General features: G+C 40.9%; 1 protein-coding gene across 6 annotated transcripts in view; it reads left to right on the plus strand.

Annotated features, from left to right (window-relative positions):
* LOC119660368 (phosphatidate phosphatase LPIN2) overlaps positions 1–24,180 on the plus strand; it is a 208,501-nt gene that overhangs the window by 100,077 nt on the left and 84,244 nt on the right. For 5 of the 6 annotated variants that reach the window (XM_038068883.1, XM_038068880.1, XM_038068882.1 and 2 more), the window contains 6 exons: positions 8,742–8,926; positions 9,040–9,171; positions 9,392–10,444; positions 10,503–10,599; positions 10,670–10,798; positions 10,859–11,045. In XM_038068883.1, coding sequence (XP_037924811.1) covers positions 8,742–8,926; positions 9,040–9,171; positions 9,392–10,444; positions 10,503–10,599; positions 10,670–10,798; positions 10,859–11,045 — 1,783 coding nt within the window. The remainder of the gene's footprint in view (positions 1–8,741; positions 8,927–9,039; positions 9,172–9,391; positions 10,445–10,502; positions 10,600–10,669; positions 10,799–10,858; positions 11,046–24,180) is intronic. The other variant, XM_038068884.1, reaches the window with a different exon arrangement.

A 24,180-nucleotide genomic window follows, 5' to 3' on the forward strand; every position in this document is an offset into this window, starting at 1 on the left:
TTTTGCAAATCGAAATGCATGCCGATATCCCTGCTGAACTGGATGGTGATGTCCAGCAATAAGCGAAGTTGGTTCTCGTCTTTGGCATACAATTTGATGTCGTCAATGTACATCAAATGACTGAATGTACATTTCGACAATATACCATGCTTGACTTGGAACCCATATTTGCTTTCATGTAAAAGATGGGATAGTGGATTCAAAGCCAAACAAAACCATAGTGGGCTTAGAGATTCGCCTTGGAAAATGCCACGCCTGATTGGTATCTCTCCTGATGTTTGTGAGGATACCGATAGCTTCGTGCTCCAATTCTTCATTACTGTTCTCAGAAGAAGAACGACATTCGGGTTGATTTTATACAAGCGTAACACTTGTAGTAACCACGAATGTGAGATGAAGTCAAAGGCTGATTTATAATCGATATTTCGTTTCTGATGGACAGCCTGCTTTACAGCTACCGTATCGATTATAAGTTGTTCTTTGCAGCCTCGGGAGACTTTTGAGCATCCTTTTTGCTCCTCAGTTGTCAATCTATGAACATCAAGATGTTTTGAGATGTTAGCACACAGAACTGAAGGGAAGACCTTTTAGATGGTAGGAAGACAAGTAATTGGTCGACATTTTGAAGGACAAGAGGCGCCCTGTTCCTTGGGGATGAGGAAAGTTATCCCCTTGGTGAAAAATGGTGGAACTAAATCAAGATCGGCAATCATCTGATTAAATTGATATGCCAATATCCTGTGAGTGCTCTTGAACCGCTTCAGCCAGAAGTTGTGAATCTTGTCAACTCCTGGCGCCTTCTAGTTACCTGCCTTTTCAAAGGCTGCTTCTACGTCGACTTCAGTTGCGTTAGGCATGGTCATTTCCGGGAGGACCTCGCATGAAGGCATAAGGTGTGGGAGCCACGCTGCTTCTAAATTACAACGGCTGGATTCGCTCCGAACACTTCTCCAGAAGTCTTCTGCCTGATCCAGATCGAGGTTACTTTCCCTACCTGAGTTGGTGAGATTTTTGTAGAATCGCCGTTGGTTCTGGAAGAACAAGGTGTTGTCTGTCCTTCGCTGAAAGCTTTTTTAATACCTACGAATGTGATTGGAGCATACCGCAAGTTTCTGCTTCAGCATCTCGAGGATTTCTTCGATTGGCATATCATTGGACAGATGGTAGTTTCCAATGATGTTCGCAACGCATCTATGCACTCTTGGTGATGGATTTCCAAGGAGTGCTTGCGTCACACGACCAATCTCCTTTCTCAACTTTTCGACTCTTTTTTTAAGTCGAAACACCCAGAACGGTAAAGTCCTTCTGTGCATGTCTCTGTTAATCGCTCTAAGATGTTGATTATGGAGACGAATAACCGTGGACGCTGCAACGTAGATCAGGCTGTGAACCTCTGTAGCAGTAATCTCGCTAGCCAAACGATCAGCCAAAATTCTGTCAACGGCAGCAATGACGTTAGTAGTTGCCGAAGTAAACTTCAGTTTTGGAATCTTTGGCCTGGCGTCTGGGAGAATCTCAGCATACTCTGTGAATGCGACCTGGAATGCGGTCAAAGCCTCATTATAAATTGGGTCGACATCCCCAGTCACTAAGCTTCTCCTGATTGCTGGGTTCATGGAGTGCCTTATAAGTGGAGTATTCGTATTGCTCCTTTGTTCAGTCCGGTAATTTGGTGACTCCAGGCCGAGCTCAAGTGAAACCTCTTGGAATATTTGTTGCCTACTTGGATTCAACCCTGCAACAGAGCCCCAATGTTGCAATGTCCCATGGTTACCTCCAAAGGTAGGGAAGGTATTTGGAGGGGAGCCGCTGAAATACAATGTAACGTCATTGCAATTCATCCGATAGGCGCGTCGATCCCTTCACCCCGGATTACGGATTTGTTAAGGAGGTTTACTCCCCCTGGACGGGAAGAATAGGTAAGGGAGGACGAACACAAAGGGAAACGTTCTGTTTGTCCGCGGCTACTTATTTACAAGACTAACTTGCGATATTCGTAGCTGATCCGGTGGATCATGTCATTATCCGCAACCCATGACACGCGCCTGGTCGCATGCAGCTCTGCGTTTGCAACTCAGGTAAGGATAAACCTGGTACGCCAGGTATATTATATATATATATTGAAGTGTGTTAGAGCACTTCATTCAAGACCGTAACGGTACACTACAGTATGCTGTAAGAGGCAATGTGGTCAGCATCGCGCTCGCCCGAGATTATTACTACTGATTTTCACTCAGGTACTCATTGACAGCTGAGTAGGCTGGTATCCGACACGTATATACACTACGAGCTATATATAAGTGGAATCATCGTGTCATCAAATATTCTTACATAAAAAACGAACAATATCTTTCATTCCTGAAGCGCCGAGTTTCCGATTTCCGACTTGTTTTATTTTAATACAGAACATCGGTCGGTCGGGCCGGATATTGTTTACACAAGTGAAGAATTGGCATGGGCAAACACACGCACGCTTCGTTCAGCAAGAAAGCAAGTGGCCTGAAGCAGATAGTGGACACGACTTACCAACTCATCATCAGTGTGCAGAGCTTCAAGATCAACGGCTTCGATTTCCTGTCGGTCTTTATACTTAAGACAAGACTTGTTAAAGAGTCGAGATCCAGCCAGCGCCCTCAAACCCACGTACTTCGAACTTAGTAATCAGGTGTGGCTCGCCACAGCTTTAGTATAAACTAAGTCCCCTAGAGACTTTGTCTTTCATCGGAGAATCTTGGACTTACGGTGTAGGCACTCCAAAGTTTCTATTGGGGGCATCGGGTCCCTGGAAGCTGTTACAACAAAGGGTATCATTAATATCATCATCAATGGCGTAATAACTGATATGCGGTCTAGGCCTGCTTTATTAAAGAACTCCAGACACCCCGATTTTGTGCCGAGGTCCACCAATTCAATATCCTTGAAAACTATCGGTCGTCCTGACCTATGACCTAAGACGGTCATGGTATCGCTCATAGATTTCGTCGTTATGTAGGCTATGGAATCGTCCATCCTCAAGTAGGGGGCCAAAAATTCTTCGGAGGATTCTTCTTTCGAACGCGGCTAACAGTTCACAATTTTTCGATTGTGATTTTTGACCCTAGATAGGAGAAATTTTCATCGGTCTCAAATTTGTACCCTCCTTTCTTTATTGTTTTCTTTTGACCAGTGCGATTCGATGTTGTTGGTTCTTCGTTCTTTGGCGCTGCTACTGCGGCCAGCAAGATAGCGGGGAATATCTTATAGAGAGTATTCAGTAATTTGATACTTCTAGAAATGCTTCACTGCGTGGTATCCCCCTTTTTATGTATGGGACAGATAATGCCTTGTTGCCAAATGTCAGGCATTGATTCGCTATCTCACACCTTGAACATCAGTTGATGAACCGCTTGGTGAAGTTGGTTGTCTCCATATTTTACAAATTGGGCTGTAATTCCATCGGCTCCTGGCGATTTACTCGTATGTTTTTAAAGTCGATGGATTCACCGACTGTTTCTTCCATGTTTGATGGTGGTAGCATTTGTCCCTCGTTTTCAGTTGGTGGGACCTCCAACTCGTCGGTATTCTGGTTGTTGGTCAGTTCAGCAAAATATTCAACCCATCACTCCAATGTGCCCATTTTGGCGGAAATCAGATTTCCCTCTTTGTCTCGGCCAGATGACCATCGAGATATGTAAGGCTTCATGCTGCTGACTTGTTGGTAAAACCTGTGCCCCTGGTGCGGTTGCTCCTTGTACTTTACGAGTTTACAGACCTGTTGGTCCTTCTAGGCTTCCTATTTCCGTCTGTGAAGTCGCTTCTCCGCTCCGCGGATTTCGTGCCCGCATTCTTAGAGATTGCAACGTTACTCGGTATGCAGCATTCTTCCGTTCCGTTGCTAGCTTACGTTTATCGTAGAACCAGCGTTCCGACTTTTCTTGCGGTTGGAGACAAATATAGATGTCATTATTAGGTTGATCGTACCAACCATTACAGCAATAATACCAGCCAAGCTGATCCATGTCGCAATGCCCAGTAACATAAACCGCAGGCAGTTAGCTTATCCCGGGTTTAACAAACCACCTACTGCTTGGCGTCGACATTTATGGAGGCATTTTGATCAACGAATTCAAACACGGATATCCGTGTACAAAATACTAGGTTCGGGTGGGTGTTGTTTGGGGACTGCAAATGATTAAAAAAATAACAAACGACGATTTGGACAAAAATCTCCGTCAATTTTGGGAAATAGAGGCACCAGGCAGAAGATCAAAGCCCGCATCACCTGGAGAACTTAGGACAGAAAACCATTACTCCGATTATACTGCACACAAATCGAATGGACATTATTCTGTGGAATTACTGTTCATCGACGACATCAGCCGAAGGCAGGATTCGTAGTATTCTGTACGAATTGACAACATCAGATTTCGTCAATTGAAACACCGTTCAGGAAAAGATAATAATAGAAAACAGCTATATCATCAGTTCAACGAAGAATATCTTCGGCACATGGAGAAGTTTCCAGAGAGTCAAACACAAATTGAAGAATTCTTTTATTTTCCACACCGCGAGGTTGCTAAGGAAAGCAGTTCAACAAGCTCCTAGAGGAAAATCACTAAATTGATTTGCTCCGTGTCGGTTCAACGAACCAGAATAATTTTCTGCATTTACTGTTGAGATGAACAGGCCGGATGGTTTGTCATGCCATGGTTTGCCATTGGTGTTGACATCGAAAAAAATTATTGGCAGATAGAAGTACATGAGAATAATCGAAACTATCAAGGCATTTTATGGCGATTTTTCACAAATCGACGAACCGACCATTGTATCATAGATTGACCCACTAGCTTTTGGAAGACACATTGGTTCACGCAAAATCCCATCCTCCCATTGCTCAACATGGTCGCACCGCAGTTGATCATGAAAGAACCAGACATACTTAGTTGCTGCCAAAGTTGCTACGAGCTTTGGGGTATATGATGCGATTCATCCACAATACAAGTAACATCATGTCCAAACAAACATATGTCATGATATAATAATAAACAATTTATTACCTATTAACATAGAAAATCATAGTAAACAATCCATTAGCCATAAACGTAGTGAATGTAGTAAACGATCATCAACCTGCGACTCACAAATGTGCAAACTGCTTGCGCCAGTCGACAAGCCTCCTGGTATCAAAAAACACCCTTTACACAGGGCCTTTAACGTACGAAGAAGTGCAAGCCGGAAAAATTCGATGCTTACTTCTTTCTCAGCAACATTCGTTCCAACCTGAACTCGAAGCGTTATGACGGAAGGTAAACATCTTACATAATAGTAAGATCAAGATGCTCAGTCCATGGTTAGATTCTAGTGGGATTCTCAGAATGCACCTTTAGTGGCAAGGCAAAACATCCTGTTAGCATCGTTAAAAGAGTATTTGCTGAACTAGTTGAGCAAATTCACTTAAAAATATTACACGGGGGACTACAGTTGGTTCTGGGGAATATAAAACAATAGTTTTGGATCATTAATGTATCCCCTTAGTAAAACGAATACTGCATCAATGCATGACGTTTTTCGTGTAATAGCACAATCCAACAAACAGTTGATGGGTCACCTACCGCCACCTCGGCTGCATATAGGAAAACTATTTGCCACACACAGAACCTATTACTATAAAGTGGAGTGAAGGGCGGGGTACTAAAACGACAAAATCAGACATTGCGGTTTTTTTTTACCTAGCTACTAAAGCATTACAGAGACCGTCAGTGATCTATCGACGCCGACATGCATACCAGCATTTCGATGGTTTATAGCGCGACGAGGGAAATGTCACACCATATAAAGTGATTGTAGGCAGTGGTAACGAACTGGGAAAAGCATTTGATGAAGCCTTGATCCTTTTCGGACCCCCGCGCTACCCCGGTTTACAGTCAATTGGGACTATGAAAGCATTAAAAATTATTTAGATTCTATAGATTGGGCGATATTTTTGCCTGCGTCAGGTCTTGATGACTTGGTATCTTCTGTATAGGATAATCTTCGGTGCCATTAATAAATTTACGCCAAAAATAAAGAAGCGTAATATGCTTGCAGAACCTTGGCTATTCATAAATCTAAAGCATTTGTAGCGTATTTTATCATTTACACATTTCAAACAATTCATTTTATTCCATTCAATTCAAGTTAAACTAAAAAACTTCATTCATCACATTTAGACTCTGCAATCTATTCAATTTCATTCAGCTTCATGCAATGCATGGGTTGAACATTTCAAATTCCCACGGCACACATTTATGGAATGTGGGTGTGTGCGATTAAAACAACCTGTTGACATGACCTACACCAAATGTAAACAATAATTCAGTCTCGGCACAAGCTCTCAGGAATCCATGGTAAACATACATACTCTGACTATGGGATTCCATATTGAGTAACAGTACAATGTATTGAGACAATGATTTTCAATGCAGTATGCTGACTGAACGGAATCTTTACTTTTCATCAAACATACTAATTGGTGGACATTAACGTTCAATAAATTATTTCTGAATAGGCAATTTGTTAATTTAGTATTTTAAGATTGTATCATGTATTATGATTGTACCATCCTATCTGCGGACTATCCGCTTTTAGTAGGTAAAGTTATCATATTCTTTGAACCCTTACAATAAAAACTTTCCCCTTAATCATTTAGTTCTACTGAGAACTTTAAAAACGGACATCAGACTGAGGAGGCGGGTGAACGCATCCGAGCTCTAGAAGACTAGCTCCTGAGGTCCCCAACGCATGGTGATGCAGTTGGCTATTTCAAAGCTTCACGTAACAATCAACATATTCTACATAGCGATCATGCACATATTAAATACACGTACATTACACATTTAGGAAACCAAAGAAATAAACTCGACAAGGCTATCAAAAATAACCCCAACATCAGCGAAGATCTTAAAAAGAAGTACGACGAGCTAATCAAAGAATTCTACACAAAATTCCACGAAGCATATAAATTGCATGTAAATTTAATGAGGGAGAAAATCATCACTGACCCCAGAAAATCTTTGGCTTCGTTAATATGAAGAGAAAAACTATTGGTTTTCCCGATTCCATGTGCAGGGTGACAGTTACCTCTACTTGCCCACAGGCAATTTCTAACTTGTTTGCAGACTATTTCCAGAACAGTTTCTGCTCACCATCGTGTCCGGATCGCTGAGTGGTTAGACAAAATAGTTGTAGCCTTTTCTACTTTAGCTGCCTATGCACTCAATATCATGTCGGCATTCCCATTTCTGAGGGTTTCCGTAGCGCTATTAACAAAATCAAACGATTTGATAGCCGGTTGACAAAGCGCACTATATATCAGCTGATTGCATGATTCATTTCTTCACCGCATACACATCACAAATGAGGCCACTTCATGTCAAAAAGACCTCTCCTGGCAATTATTCCTCGATAGCATTGCGAGCGCTTTTAATTGTCATGTGGGTGAAAAGCCGCAATTAGGGTAGCGAGTATATTATCGATTTATAACAAATGGTTTTTTAACAGTTCTCTCATTCTAATACATTTTATAGTCGGAACACAAAAAAGTAAATCGACTATATCCACCTAAGGTGCCGGTGTTTTCTAACCGTAACCGACGACAACGCCGTTCCCTATAAGACCATCTCACCTCAATATCGACTGTCGATGGCAGTCTTGCGAATCTGACCTCCAATAAAACAGTGTGAGAAACGCATTGATTCGCGAATTACATTCGAGAGGAAAAAGAAGAAATGGTTTAACTTACGCGATATCTGCCCATCACAAATGCTTGAAAGCTTGGAAGCATCCACCCACGAAGTGATTTACGAAACTCTCGGGGCCACCAAACCTAAAAGGCAGTTCATTAACCGAGTCTTCGGAATCTTTACGATAAGCTGGACACTCGAAGCGATGAAAGAGATCGGTATTAACTTGACAGAAGCTGGCACCAGCGCACACAACATGTAGAATTAGTATTAGTGCCAATCCCGGGACTTTGCTTATCAATCGACGATAGCGAAATTACTTCGACCAGGATTCATCAAAAGAAGTTACCGCTTCCAAAAGCACTGCCCTATCACTAAGTGGTACCAATGACCTGATAAGAACTGAGCGATTTAAATATCTCACATCAATGCTATCAGACAATAGTGAACTGTATTATGAAATTGCTTCACGCACAACTGGCGTTCTTTGTGATCCATGCATCAACGAGCATCTCAAATCCAAAATTTACTACACTGTTGTCCGCCCTGTCGCTTTCTGTGGTTTTGAATGCTGGCCGACTATAAAAGACAAAGAACGATACCTCGCGGGAAAGGAGACAAAGAAGTAGCTTTGGATCAGTTTGCGCCGATCGTGAAAAAATTGCGGAAGAGGCGTCGTCGATGCTATGGTCATGTAATTCGCGCCAATAAAGATTAACTTACCCATATTGGATTGAACACCAAAGTCGATGGAAAACGACGAAAAGGCCGGCCGAAACAATGACGGCTTGATATGCTTGATGGTGATTTGAGAACCTCTCGACTCTATTCAGGCCGGGTCTGTGACTGAGCAAGCTTTTTACCTTATTAGAAACAGCAACTTAACATTTGTTTTTATTAGAGATTTTAGTCTTAGTATTTGAATACTGCTTTTATTTATAATTGAATATAACTAACGATGTAGATGGTAGTCAAATATACTCTTAGTAACAGAGTTGATTAGCTATGTTACGATCTTTACTGAATGCTTTCTCCTACCAGGTGGATATAGAAATCAATGGAGATCCTGTTGACATTCATATGAAACTTGGAGAATCTGGTGAAGCTTTCTTTGTGGAAGAATGCCTTGAAGATGAAGAAGAAATTCCTGAAAATTTGGCGACTTCCCCAATTCCATCTGGGGATTTCACAAAGAAATATGAGCAGAACGATGGAAAACAAATTAAGTGAGTATTATGTATATCACGTACGGTAACGTCATTGACCAACAACTGAAATAGGAATTCAAAGTAATTTTCATATAAATATTGTGTTTGACTTCACTTTTACTTATATTTAGTGAAGCTAACGAAAGTATGGTTTTACCGTTACCTATACCAAGAAGAAATTCGTTTGATTTATCGAAAGAGCATCACAAGGAGGAAACCATCAGGACATATAACAATCAAATATCGGACTTCAGTCAAAGAAGGTAAATTATTTCCACATACATTTCTTGCATATTCCTTAATGTTTAATTAATTAAATAACTTGATTATGCAGGTATCAAGCAGATGCTGCCCTTTTAGAATTTCTGACAGATAAATTTAATTCCAATTCAATATGCCTTATGTTTGATATATTAGCAAATATATTTTTACTAAATCACATCTCTTTCTATATACACAATTGCTATATTTACCTTTCATCAGGCACACTGAAAAACTTGAACGGAGGGATTTAACCAATACCAAGAAAGAATTTACGACGCAGAAGATTCGCCAAGAATGGGCAGAACATGAAGATGAACTGTTTCCATTAGCCGGAGAAAATGGAAATGTAAGTGAAAATAAAATTACCTTAAAAACGGAAAAGATTGAACCAATCTCCATTAAGTGTTCAGTAGAACAATCGAATGAGCATAGTGTCACAGAAACCAAAGAAGAAATTAGTGTTAATCAAAATATTAAAGAAGAATCCAAATCGAAAAAAAAGCGGAGGAAGAAGTCGTTGCTAAAGAAAAAAAATGCTCAACGGAAGAGCTCTTCAAGCAGTTCTTTAGGAAGTGTCCAATTAGAAAGTAATGATAATGAATGCGATGGTATATCCCTGTCAAATAATACAGGGTCTTCAAATGATGAATCACCGATAAAGAATGACATTAGTTCTCCCAAAGTGGATTCAAACAAAGAAGAAGCATTTCTCGGTGATACAAAAATGAGTAATGTCACCATAGATAAAGAAAATACAATTTCACGCATACGTGACTTGGATATACATTTCTTCAGTGACACAGAAGTGGCATCAGGATGCAATGTTCGTGGGTCTCGTCCATCAACTCCAATACAAAGTGATAGTGAACTAGAGATTTCACAAAGAGAAAAAACAAAGCAAACAGATGTTATGACCAATTCCGCTTCCTGGAAATGGGGTGAGCTACCAATAACACAGATTGACGAACCTAAGGACGCACCTGAAGCCCAAAGGCACTCTATGCTTAGTGGAATGTTCAGCTTCATGAAAAGAAATAATAAATTAAGAAAAAATGCAACGGAAGGTGTTTACTTGTCTGATTTAGATGCTGGAGGTGTGGATCCAGAAATGATGTCCTTGTATTTTCCATCGATTCATAAAAATCAAACCAAGAAACTTCACGATGATGATGTCGAAAGTGGAAACGGAACTTCGTTGCCGCAAAGTCCAAGTTCTTTGGAAGGGCCGAAAAGTCTCGATTCCGATTTCGATGATGGAAAATCGCCTGATAAGTAAGTTTTTTTAGCTGCGTTAATTGGTCTGACTTACTGTTCTTCCTAAAATTCATAGGTATTTGGACTTAATTTCTCTATCCCTATGTAATGGATTAGATAAAGGGGGTCCAACTGATGAAGAATTTAACCAGCATATTGTGAAATATTCAGATGTAAGTTTTTTTAACGGCGTTGTTCATTATCAAGAATGAAATTGGAATTTCTCATTGTTATATTTGATAGGTTTGCCAGAATCCGGAGATATTTTTGTCACCAAACTTAGTAGTACGTTTGAACGGGAAATATTACAGTTGGTTAGCAGCATGTCCCATTGTAATGACTATTATAACTTTCCAAAAACCGTTATCAAATGTAAGTTATTCTTCAATATTCACTTGATCAACAACAATCTTGTTCATACTGTTTTCGAAGGAAGCAATCGAACAAATCACAAGTAATATTCAAAAGACAATGCCATCTCAAACAGAGGATATAACAATGAACCAAATCGATGATATCACAGAAACGCAAATCGAGCCTGAACCCAAACGAAGGTATTGGCGATGGTGGGGCAGAGGTAGTGGTGAGAAACCAGATCAAAAAGAAATTGATGTGAAAGGTAAATAATTGGATGTTGTATATTGTTAGACACTATTGTATCTTAAGTCGTATCCACTTAGAACAAGTTTCTTAAAAATCCGCTTAGAAAAGAAGTTAGTGCGGTGGTTTTATCCAAAAGTTGATATATTATAATTATAATCCAAAAATATGGGAAAGAAATTACTATCGGGAAATATGCATCGTCGTGCATAAAGGTTCACAGCCTCAGATAATTAAAACGAGATGTTAAAGTATCTTGCATTACTTGATGCTGCTATTCAGAATTCTATCACGAACACATTACGAGCCAAATCCAACCAGCTGAGACGCAAGACCACATCATTGTAGCTGGTGGATGTTTTATTTTCGTTTAAGTTAACGCCTTTGTCACGGTCTTCAGTCCCATCTCACTAAAATCAAAAAGGGATTTTTTAGGCCTACGCCTATTGAATGCTGACAAGTTTTTGCATGCCGATGTCTTGATTCAGAGCTAACTTCCTGCTAATATTTCTACTCCTCTTAAACAAGATCGAGATTCAGATCCTGAAACCATTTAAATGGATATTGTAGTGTGTCGGAATAAGAATATTGATTTCCTTTTTTTGCACTTTTCGAATCTATTCCATCATAAAATTGTTGTCCTAGTGTCGATAAAGTCAAATTTCACTTCGGTGACTCTGAGGTATCTGCTGTATTCTCGGCATCTGTTGGGGGCAACTATTTGAATTTATATCTGAGAATGCACTATAATTCTATATGCGACCAGTATTGCTAATAACTGTTCTGTTTGTTTACTGTGTTTTTTATTGACGTTTTTACGTCAAACGTGCTTTTCTCGAGGTAAACGACTAGGAAATCTTCTTAAACCATTTGACCCCTTTGGCTTATTTAGAGCAGACGCCGCCCAAATATAGACGTCCCTTTCGCTGTTCTAATTATATAATCATCATCATCAACGGCGCAACAACCGGTATCCGGTCTAGGCCTGCCTTAATAAGGAACTCAAGACATCCCGGTTTTGCGCCGAGGTCCAGCAATTCGATATCCCTTAAAGCTGTCTGGCGTCCTGACGTACGCCATCGCTCCATCCAAACTTTCCGGGCTGGTTCATCCTCATTCATACGGATTAAGTGACCCGCCCACCATAACCTATTGAGCCGAATTTAGCCACAACGTGTTCATACTTGCATTACCCAAGGAACTCATTTACTTGCGGCGAGTGTCGCGCATCTTTTTTTTTTGCTTTGTAGAAATAACGGAAAAGTAATCGTTGGTAAGTGTTAAGTGTCCCATCTAAGACACCACTTTGTAGTGGTGAGGGAACCTGTAGTAGTTTACTGCTACACTAACGGTGTCCAAATCACATGAAGATGGAAGTAATGGATTATAACTCTCCAAGTGGTAAGGAGTCACAGACTTCGAATCTACCCAAGTCTTTGATGAATCAGGTCGTAGCCGAAGTACATGTTTTGAAGGAAAATTCGTTCCATTTCAAGCCTGCAGGGGATTATACAGGCTTGCCTGTCGGCATCTGCTCTTCCGCCTCTACCATGGAAAGCCGAAGAAAGGGAAGCTGATGATGTGGAGGTAAATCCGTGTAGCGTGTTCACAAAAAGATGTATCATATTTGATATGTAAATATACTGTAAACCAAATATATGCATCTTATAACTGTAGACATACGATGTGCACCCCGGCGCCATCAATAACATTAATAGAACCAATTGCATAACCATCAACAAAGAAAGTCAATCTACTCAAACTCACCAATTACATTCCAGTAGAAAATTATCACCTAGATGAAATGCTTGCGCTAATTCTAAGTTGAAATTGAAAAAATGATTTTGAATAAAGGGTCATTTCTGGAATACAAATTTGAAGAGATTCATTCGCGCCGTATTCTCGCGGCGAAAGTATTTCAGACACCAGTTAGAAACCATGGCAAATACCCATTGTCTCTGACATGAGTATGGGGTGCCAGTCTATTTGTAGCCTTGCTGCTTAGTTAAGTAAGGAATATAAATTCCTCCAGAACTGTAATTTATAATAAAGAGATTCTCTGTTTAGCCAAAACGATACAAACTTATTACATGGCGACTCTGCCAATCCAAACTTATGGAACTTATGGCGATCCTGGAAGTAATTGTGCACCAGGCCATACTGCAAATTACCGTAATTTTAACTGCGATTTTTTGGTAGACCAAGAGAGGAAAAACATCGACATCGATGAAGAGTAAAAACCATTATATAATTTCAGTAAGGCATGCAAGCGTAGCTGCAAAAAGATAGAAGAATACACCCGAAGTACCAGCAACAGGCTTAGAAATTCTAACTCCACCCTACAAACCAACAAAGTTAGGGACACTAGATGTTAGAAGTCCGAAACAGATAACATTGAAGGAATATTGAAGACGGACAGGAAAACAAAACAAGCAGATCGCGATAACAACCATTCCCATAAAAGAGGACCAAGAGAAGGTAGAAGGATCAGGATAGCAACAGGTGACCAACGGAAAGAAATTGAACAGTAGCTAACAGCGTGTAAAGTTATATTATGAGGAATCAATTTCCCATAGAGAAGCAACACGAAGGTTTGATTTTCTATACGAACATAATATTTATAATAATTATTATAATATTTTACATATATAATGAAAATAATAGGGAATATATTGCTAAGAGAATTAGCAGAAACATAAATAGCTTATGTATATAGAAATATGCAATATTATATATGGCCCTCTGATTTCTTCCCTTTAATTCATTTGGAAGGTTTGGTAATCGAGAGCTCTAGGGTATTGAACCATTTGAGGAAATTGAATGATTTTGAAATCAGGAAAGACCGATTCAATAAACTCCTGAACACTGTTGGTGAGGAAAGCGCTCGACTTCAAATTAAAGTTGGAGCATCGATCAGCTGAAGGACAGCTTAGTTGCAACTTGGAAAATATGAATTTTCAGAGGAAGATATACAGTAAGACGGAATAACTAAAGAATTGGAAGCCAGTTTATCTGCTCTTCATCGATTCATAAAAAGAATTCTCATCTTTGATAGAAAATATACGGAATTGAATTCATTCTTGAAAGTTGTTCAAATTTTGTATTACACTTTGACTGTCACTGCAAAATCACTGCTGATAGACTTTGTCACTAACGTGAAGTTAAGTCCCGTTCAATTCACTAAAGACCGAACTGGCAAACAAATTCAAAAATACCTAAACGGTACCACAAATATATTCGCTGCTAAATAACACATATCAGAGAAAATCAAATGTCACTGCCTATAAAGACAAAATTTTGTCCTTCGTTGACGAGTTAAACCAGCTATAAATACAAGAGCTTGGTACACAGGCATCTGAAAGTGACAAAAAGGTCATTTTAGGCATGAAAGAGACATTTGCGCTAACTATCTTTAAAAATGGTTTCAACGACCAATTAGAAAATACGTGGGCTAGAACAAGTTCTTTGCCAGACGCTGTTTCACTTGCCCAGGAATTGGGTAATACTGAGACACATCATTCAAATTAATTAACAACTGGACAAATTGGTGTAGAATCTATATTCCCGATGCAAAAAGGCGTCTTACATTTTATTGGACCCAGATGTAGATATGCCAATCTGTAAAAATCATATAAATAGAGATTTAAAATATCGAGTAAACCGTGAGGATAGTTTTGAGCTCATTGTGATAACGGAATAAGTTATCACTTCTTTAGGAACTACTTGTTTAGAACTTTTAAGGAAACCATCGTATTTTAAAGTCATTCTTCATCGTGGAGAGTGAATTTCTGATGAATACAAATGGTAATATCGGCAGAAATGGTCAATTATATGTGTAAAATCGATTACTATATACTATCATCATTAGCAGCGCAACAAACTGGTATCCGGTCTAGACTCTAAACTCCAGACCCCTGATTTTACGCCGAGCTCCACCAATTCAATATCCTTAAAAGCTGAGTAGCGCCCTGACCTAAACCATCGCTCCACCTCAGGCAGGGTCTGCTTCGTCTTCTTGTTTTACTGTAGATATTGCCCTTATAGACTTTCCGGGCTGGATCATCCTCATCCATACAGATTAGTTGACCCGCCCATCGTAATCTGTTGAGCCGGATTTTGGACCCTAGATAAAAGAAATTTTCAACGGTCTCAAAGTTGTAGTCTCCTATCTTTATTGTTTTCGTTTGACCAGTGCGATTCGATGTAGTTGGTTTTTTGTTCTTTGGCGCTAACGTTGCCACCATGTGCTTCATCTTGCCCTCGTTAATGTGCAGCCCGAGATCTCGCATCGCCTGCTCGATCTGGATGAAGGAAGTCTATACATCTCGAGTTGTTCTTCCCATAATGTTAATATCGTCAGCATATGCTACTAGTTCGGTGAACTTAAAGAGGATGATACCTCTGGCGTTGTCATCTGCATTGCGAATCCCTTTTTCCAGGACCAGGTTAAAGAGTACGCATGATAGGACATCCCCTTGTCGTAAACCGTTGTTGATGTTTAATGGTCATGAGAGTGATCCTGCTGCTTTTATCTGGCCTCGCACATTGGTCAGGGCCAGCGTAGTCAGTCTTATAAATTTCGGGATACCGAATTCTCTCATGGCCATGTACAGTTTTACCCTGGCTATCATAGGTGGCCTTGAAGTCGATGAAAAGATGAAGATATTTCAGCAGTTTTTCCATCGCTTGCCGCAGAGAGAAAATCCGATCTGTTGTTGATTTGGCTGAAGTGAAGCCTCTTTGGTATGGGCCAATGATGTTCTGTCTGTTTTTTGTTTCAGATAAAAATTACAGTCGCCACATGTCCCGCAGTTGGACAACTCTAGTTATGACTTTCGGTGGACTAACTCTGGGTACCAGGCGACCCGCAGTTTCAACTAGCCTTGTCTCGGCAAAAAGGGGCTCTGCCGAGATCGACTTACTTTCCCCGGAAAAATTAAGGCCATGGCAGCCAACTATGAAAAAACAAAAACATAAATCTATAAAGCAAAGACAGTTAAACTTCGATCGTGACAATCCAACCCCGAGTGAGGGGGCAACCCTGAGCTCATTGATGGAAAACCTGAGTCTAGACTCAGATTCCCCACTTATTCAAGTGGGAACCAATCCAATTGGGACTCAGTCCTTAACGGACGAGCCGAAGCAGGCCCCTCCTGTCAGTACTCCCGACCCCAGGCTCCAATCGGGGCCACTTGCTGAGGCTAAAGTCTCGCCCATGGGTAAGCACCTGGCCATGGACAGTAAAATGCCTTCGGGCAACGCACAACCCAAAAGCTGTGCCAAGGTTGAGGGGAAGGAGCGTTCGGGGCACCTGCGGCTAAGGGGAAACCGAAGCGGCTACGGTCCTTGAACGACTCTAACTCTTTGACACAAAAGGCAGCAAAGAGCGCTCAGCCGGCAACGGCTAGGCCTTCATTTGCAGCCAAGGCTATCGAAGCCCCACCCATCCGGCTACGATACTGAGCAGTGCGAACAGCTTAGGGGGAAACTCCTCCTAGCTGTAAGGACTGCGTCCGCGCAAGGCATTAAGCTTTGCATTGAGTCGCAACTTTTCCCAAGTAAATTTGCAACATTGTAAAGCGGCGACTGCACTTATTAGTGCGTCGGATCAATAGCTGCAAGACATTTATATACCTCATACAAAAACCGTGGGTTGTTGGTGGGGCAGTCAGGGGCCTGAACTTCCAACATGCTGACCTATTCTATGCCAATGGAAGCGATCGACCCCGCACCTGCATGGTAGTCTCTAAAGATTTTCAGGCTAACCTGGTTAACGACCTATGTGATGGCGACACCACATCGGCTAAGCTAACCATAAAAAGTCACCAGATAGATAAAGAGATACTATGGTGGTCTGCATAATTCCCCTACGACGCAGAAGACGTTCCCAGTGGAACATTCATCAGAGCTATCCAATATGCCAAAAGTAGAGGCATGGGGGTAATAGCAGGATGTGATGTCAACGCTCACCACATATGCTGGGGAAGCTCGAACATCAATGCAAGAGGATCGAGACTAATGGAGTATCTAGTAGGAACCGATTTGCAGATCCTAAATGTGGGTAATGAACCCACTTTCTTCAACGTGGTTAGGCGAGAGGTCATCGACTTCACGGTGGCATCTCCTGACATCGCGGCTCTGATCTGGGAGTGGAGAGTATCAAACGATATCACACTCTCGGATCACAGACGCATTGATTTCGTTATGGGCATGGATCCACCTCCACCCACTCCATTTCGGAATCAGAGGAAGACAGATTGGGTGATGTATCGAATAGAATTGAGCGCCCGAGTCACGATTCCTGGGAAGCGTATCAAATCCATTGCTGGAATTCAGAAGACAACCCAGATGATCACAACTAGCATGAGAGAAGCTTTCGAAGAAAGCTGTCCACTCAAGATGCCAAAGAAGGGTAAAACACCATGGTGGAACTAGGATTTGGCAAAACAGAGGAGAACGACAAGGATGCTCCTTAATCGTGCTCTGAAGGGTGAATCAAGCACTAGCTGGAATCGCTATAAAGAGGCACAGAAGGCTCTAAAGAAGAGCATAAGATCGGCTAAACGATCATCTTGGAGACGCTTTTGCGAAGAAACTAACTCTCTTGAGGCAACCTCAAAGCTGAAGCGGATTCTGGTCAAAGAACGTAGCCAGAAACTGGGATATTTACGTTTACAAAATGGGAAGTACACAGAAAGCGATGAAGAAACGGCAAATCATTTGCTTGAAGTACACTTCCCAGGCAGCATCCAAAATCTCATCTCGGTCTACGCATTCGGAATATATATCGTGCATGCCTTGCACACGCTTATATTCCAAATAAATGGCGGGATGTGAAGGGGTTGTTCATTCCCAAACCAGGAAAACCCACTTACACAGACGCAAAAAGCTTTCGACCAATCAGCCTAACGTCCTTTCTGCTAAAAGGACTAGAAAGACTAGTAGATCGGTTCATAAGGGATACACACATTCCTAAGTGGCCACTTCACCATAGGCAACACGCCTACCAGAAAGGCAAATCCACGGAGACAGCCTCCATGAACTTACGGGAAAAACTGAAAAGGCGATGTCCGAAAAAGAATACACCTTAGGCGCATTCATGGACATCGAAGGTGCCTTCAATTATGCCTCATTCGCGGCAATTTGTAATGCGGCAAGACAGCATGAAATCGAACCGCTGCTAATCAGTTGGATCCTTCACATGCTAGAGTGGAGAAAAATCCACATATTGGTCGGCCAGAAGTCTATTGAAGCAGGATGTCTCAGGGGCTGTCCACAGGGAGGGGTTCTCTCTCCACTGTTATGGCTCCTGGTAATGGAGACCCTGCTGTGGCTCCTGGAGGACAAAAAAGTCTTCACGCAAGCATTTGCGGACGACCTGGCCGTAATAATTACCGGCAAGTTTGCGGACACAGTATGTGACCGCTTGAATGCAACTCTGCATGTAATCCACAGCTGGTGCCTCCGCAATGGACTCACGGTGAACGCTAGGAAGACTGGACTAGTTATGTTCACTAGGAACGTCAGGTGGGGCAGCTATTCGCTACCCACCTTAGCAGGGTCGGAAATCCAGCTGGCACAAACAGGCAAGAACTTAGGAGTACATTTCGCACTTGAAGCTATCCTAAATTTACCCCCCATTCACTTGGAGGTGAAACGGAAAGCAGCCAACGACGCATATAGGCTCGATACCATTGGGGCGTGGAAAGTCGGCCAATCAAACGGCCATGCGTCTATCTGGAAATTCCTTGAAAAACATCCGGTAGCCCTGATGCCGACCGATCATATGGTTTCCAAATTCGTCTTTGAAGAGACATACACTGTCGTAATCACCGAAAGAGAAGAATGATCGACAAGTGGCTATGAGTCTTTTCAGATTACAGACCTAATAATCTTCACCGACGGGTCAGTCATGGAGGATGGATCGGGCGCAGGGGTGTTCTCGGAGAATCCGATTATAGAACTGGCCCGACCCCTCGGAAAAATGACGACCATATTCCAGGCGGAGGTATATGCCATTTCGTTGGTAGCAGAAGAATGTCTGCGACAGAAATGGAGAGGTCGCACCATTCGAATCTGTTCCAACAGTCGGGCGGCATTATCAGCACTAAATGGCAACGACATATCAAGGCAGTTGGTGTGGAGTTATCATCAGGCGCTGCTGAAACTTGGCCGACTGAACGAAACATTTCTGATGTGGGTGCCGGGGCACTCTAACATCGCCGGTAATGAGGAGGCTGACAGACTGCCTCGCCGAGGGTCTGGATCCACAATGGTGGGGCCAGAACCAGCTCTTGGAATCGGACCATCTACTGTCAAGTCTATTCTGAAGGGTGAAATTGCAAGGATTCACGCCACCGAGTGGAGAAATTTGGACCCTTGCCGGCAAGCGAAAACCCTTGTGAAGGCTTGTGAAGGAGCCTAGGACCACTAGAGCGGCATTTTTGTTGTCCCTTAAGAAGTGGGACATGAAAACCCTAGTAGGGCTTTTGACGGGACACTGCCCCTTAAATTACCATATGGAAAAGATTGGGGTAGTGGTTTCGGCTGTGTGCAGCCAATGTGAGGAGGAGGAGGAGACGAGCCTGCACTTTTTATGCAGCTGCCCGGTTTCTAGCCAATTACAAAAAATTATGGTAATATACTATTATTAACTTGAAGAGATATCGGTGTGAAAGATGTTTCGGAGCCCAGGTACCATATAGTGGAAGCCTCCTGATTTTTTTCAGATTTTTCGGTTGGGTAGTTTCTGAGAATGGCCCCCTTAAAGAAATGATCATTTTCAACCCCCCGCACTCCCCACCTATCCAACATATTTCAAAACTAAGACCGGCTTCACACAAAAGCTTAAAAAGTAAACGGCATTGTAATGTGCGGACTTAACTATAGTCCGTAAATTAGGATTATTAAAAAATATATAAAGCTAAATTTTTGGTGCCGTGTTAAACTTTTTTTTGTAAAATTTGGTGTTTTTAAGGTTTTGTTTACCGTCTGTCTGTCTGTATGTCCGTCACACGCATTTTTCTCGGAAACGGTTACAGCGATTGACACCAAATTTGGCAGAAAGGTGGGAACTGTGAACGCTCACGCATAAAGTGAGTTACATCCTTTTACGTCGAATTTAAGGAAAGGTGGGGATTGCGGGGGGTTGAAAGTGATCATTCCTTTAAGAGGGCCATTCTCAGAAACTACCAAATCGAAAAATCTGAAGTAAAATCATCATTAATCTTCCATACTGATATCTGTACAAATAAGGTTAATAACAGGCTGCAAGAGCCCCCTTAAGTTCAGGTTAGCACCATGAAATTTCCCAGTAATATAACATAGAACATGATCTCACCAAGTTTGGTGGAAATCGCACTATTACTAACAAAGTTATAATACGTCAAAGTTGTCGCTTCCTCGACTATGGATGTTAATATCATCCGAAAGTCTCACATAATATATGCATATTTACGATCTTGAATGAAGTGCTCTAACACATTTCAAGGCCCTGATCCAATATGGATTGTTGCGCCAGCGATTATTATTATTACGTGCTACGTACTAAGAAATACACAAAACCTTTCGTACTTGAAGTGTCCAGCTTCCGGTTTCCGACTTGTTTTGAAGCTTCTTTAACGAATAAAAAAAAACTATTGAATAAATGTCAATAATCCTAGTTTGCGGACCGTAGAAATATGTTCTGAATAAGTCGTGAAAATTTCAAAGAATTTCATTTGATAAATTTTGAACTATGGTGGCAGCAGGTTTTCAATATGCAGTTTCAAGAAAAACGCATTTAAAAAGTAGGATGTGGTTTTTAGCCATAAAATCTTAACTGACCATTAATCTTCTATACCCAGTCCATAAACCTTAGGTTTCGCCAAGAAGCACATGTACAGCCTTGGCTTCAATTCTTGTCTTTTTTAGCGAAGTCATTCGAGCGTCATTCGGACCGATAAGTACGCACTTTATTGCGGCGATCGACATAAATCTGGCATGTGACTTATTACATGTTAAGCACTATAATTTTTGAACGACTCCGAATATCAAAAAATGCCCATATTGCCCATATATTCTACACTATATCTAGATACAATTGATGCCAAAAAAAATTCGATTCCTCGGATCCGACACACGGGATGACCCTCTTAAAGGGACAACCCACTATTAAGGCGCACATGATGAGTGTTTCTTTTCAGGGTTTTAGGGTGTGTTTGTCACATTCAATTTATTTGGAAACGGCAGCACCGATTGTCATGAATGTTGGTGTAAACGTGTGGTCTGTGAATACATATGCTGGGCTGGCGCCATTTTGTGTTGAGTTTACATACTAAAGAAGGGTGCAGCATTTTTTTCACAGAATATGACCATGTGGGGTATCAAATGAAAGGGCTGAATTAGTATTTTTCGAAACTGGTCCCATATTTGATATTGAGTGGAACGTAGGGGAGTGAGGACTCAAAATATCACCCCCAAAAAGTGTAACCGGTCTAGTTATCAGAACCTATCCAACCGAAAAAATCTGAAAAACACACACATAGTGGTGTATCTGAACGAAATCAGGGCTCAAAATACATCCTGTTTGGAAATCTGCACAAATAAAGTTAATAATTGTATATTAGCATATTTTAGAAATTTAGCCGATAACTATCTTTAAGATCAGCTAGAATTGGTGGTGTAAGGGATTATTATCCCTTATATTTAAGGCATAACTCTGGGAAGTTTGAAGGAAATTCAACTATTGTTAACAAAGTTATAGAAGATGAAACTTTTACACGTGCATTTTAAAGCGCGTATGACATCATTTGAACGGGGGTTGCAGGGAAACATTCCGTTTTAGTTTTCTTATCATTTATCAATGTCAATCACTAGAGACAGACATATGTATATATTTATATGTATATGCTAAGGAAGCTTTGGGGTAGTGCCTAATTCACACAGCTATATTTGCACATTAAACTAGCAGTATTCAATATACATATACGTGCTGTATATCTTAATGCTTTCCGAAACTGATATTGGTTTTTGACGTGAATTGTAAAGTGCGCGAGTAAGGAGGCAAAATATATACATCTAAGTGAGACAGGATATTTTCGGAAACTATCCAAACCAAAACTCTGAAAAAAAGTCAGGGTGGTGCGGTTATGTGAAACTTAGGCCTCAAAATATGTTCCATTTCGATATCTGCTCAAATAACCTTACCAATAGTATATTATCAACTTTTAAAATTTGACCCACACTGCCACCAATGGGATTTGAATCGCGACCTTCCGTATGACAGCCTTGTGCTCTAACCACTATCCCGACACATGACGTCATAATTAACGAGAATAATTCATAAAAAGTCTACTTATCTCTAGGCCTTTTTAAGGTGTTGTGTGAAACAAGATTCTCAGAACCTGTCCAACCGAAAAATCTGAAAAGAAATCACAGTTGCGTAGCTAAATTATAATAATGATACTATATTAGTATATTTTAGAAATTCAGTCGGAAATCCCCCTTAAGTTCATGCTAGAAGTACAAAATTTGGTACAAGCATAACATAAGACATAACTTTGGGAAGTTTGAACGAAATCAAACTTCTTTTGCTCTTCAGTCTTTGTCCCGTTCACAAGCGGGGTTGACTCGTCGTGATCGATTTCGCGATTTGGCGATTTGGCGAAATGTAATCGCAAGACTTTCAAATCCCCATCCAGAGTATCAAGCCACCGTTTGTTCGGCTGGTCTTTTGGTCCGACCAATCTTGGCAAATGAATTCTCGTTGCGCGAATCACGTGACCATATTTTTGAATACGCCTCTCTCGCAGCTTTTTCACGATCGGCGCAATCCCATATCGATCGCGGGTATCCTTATTTCGGATGTGGTCAAAACGTGTCACACCACTAGTTCAATGCAACATTTTCGTCTCCATTACCGCAAGACGCTGCTCATTGTCTTTTATAATTGGCCAAGAATCAGAACGAAATCTAACTATTATTAACAAAGTTATAGAAAGCGAATCCTTTCCACTTTATGTGAATTTCGTTCATTCTAAAACGTGTATGACGTCATTATAACATATCAATTCGTCAATACCACAACAAAGTGAGCTCATGAATGGGGGGTTGCAGGGAATATGCTAATGAAACTTTGGAGTAGTGCCAGGTAGATATATTTCTGAATTCAACCAGTGGAATTCAATATACGTATTGTATATGTTCATATTTATGCTTTTGTGCACGAAATAAATAAATAAATAGTATTCGGTAATAGGCAATGTTTGTTTTTTAGGGTGAGCATAATATGTTTGTAATATGTACGTATATTTTGTAGTTTGAAAAAAAATTAAGAAATATTTTGGGTGTTTACCCATATACGAATGGAAAAATATGCATAGAAAGTTTTTCATATAAGATGAACATAAATGTTTATATCCGAACTACCAGCTTCCGGTATTCCGAGTTATTTGTATATGTCGTAGGTTAACTTCTTCAGATTTGATACTAATATTAAGCTCCTGGTGTGAAGCATATGAGGTTGACTATTATCAATACAGTGCTTTGCAGATCAAGTTATTTGTGTAAAGGGCTTTTTAAAAAGTACAGAGCAATGGAATTTTCAACTAGGTACACGTGAAATCGTCATGCACTAATAGTTCCTCACATAGAGTAAAACAAAACCTTTTATAGCTGAGCCGTCTAGCTTTTTCTTTTTGTCGATGATAGGTGGACAGCTCCAAAAGTTACCGCTGACTCCCGCGAGATGGTTATGTTTGACTCTTACCATCTATAATACTTCACTTCCTTCTCTAATACTTCCACTTTTCCTGCGGAACTCTAATATATCATAGTATTACGTCGCAAGGCTGGATTAGGGTTTATCCTGAATTCGTTTTCACGTCTTTGCTCCTCTGTTGTTAATTCTTCCGGCCGACTTCTTGCTGCCTAAGTTTCTTATGGATGGCTGTTATTACCATTTCGACTTCACTTTCAACATATAATCCATGATGTTTTCGGCTTTTAAGTGCTGTAATGTTGTAGCTTCCAATGCAGCCCTCTGAGCTGCGAATGTCGGGCAGTGAAATAAAATGTGTTCTGCATCCTCCTCAATGTTTGGACACTTTGGGCAATATGGTGACTCGTCATGCTCAAATCGATAGAGATGTACCCAGTAACCTTCGTGTAAGCTC

This window comes from Hermetia illucens, chromosome 6, assembly GCF_905115235.1.
Source record: "Hermetia illucens chromosome 6, iHerIll2.2.curated.20191125, whole genome shotgun sequence".
Taxonomy (NCBI): Eukaryota; Metazoa; Arthropoda; class Insecta; order Diptera; family Stratiomyidae; genus Hermetia; species Hermetia illucens.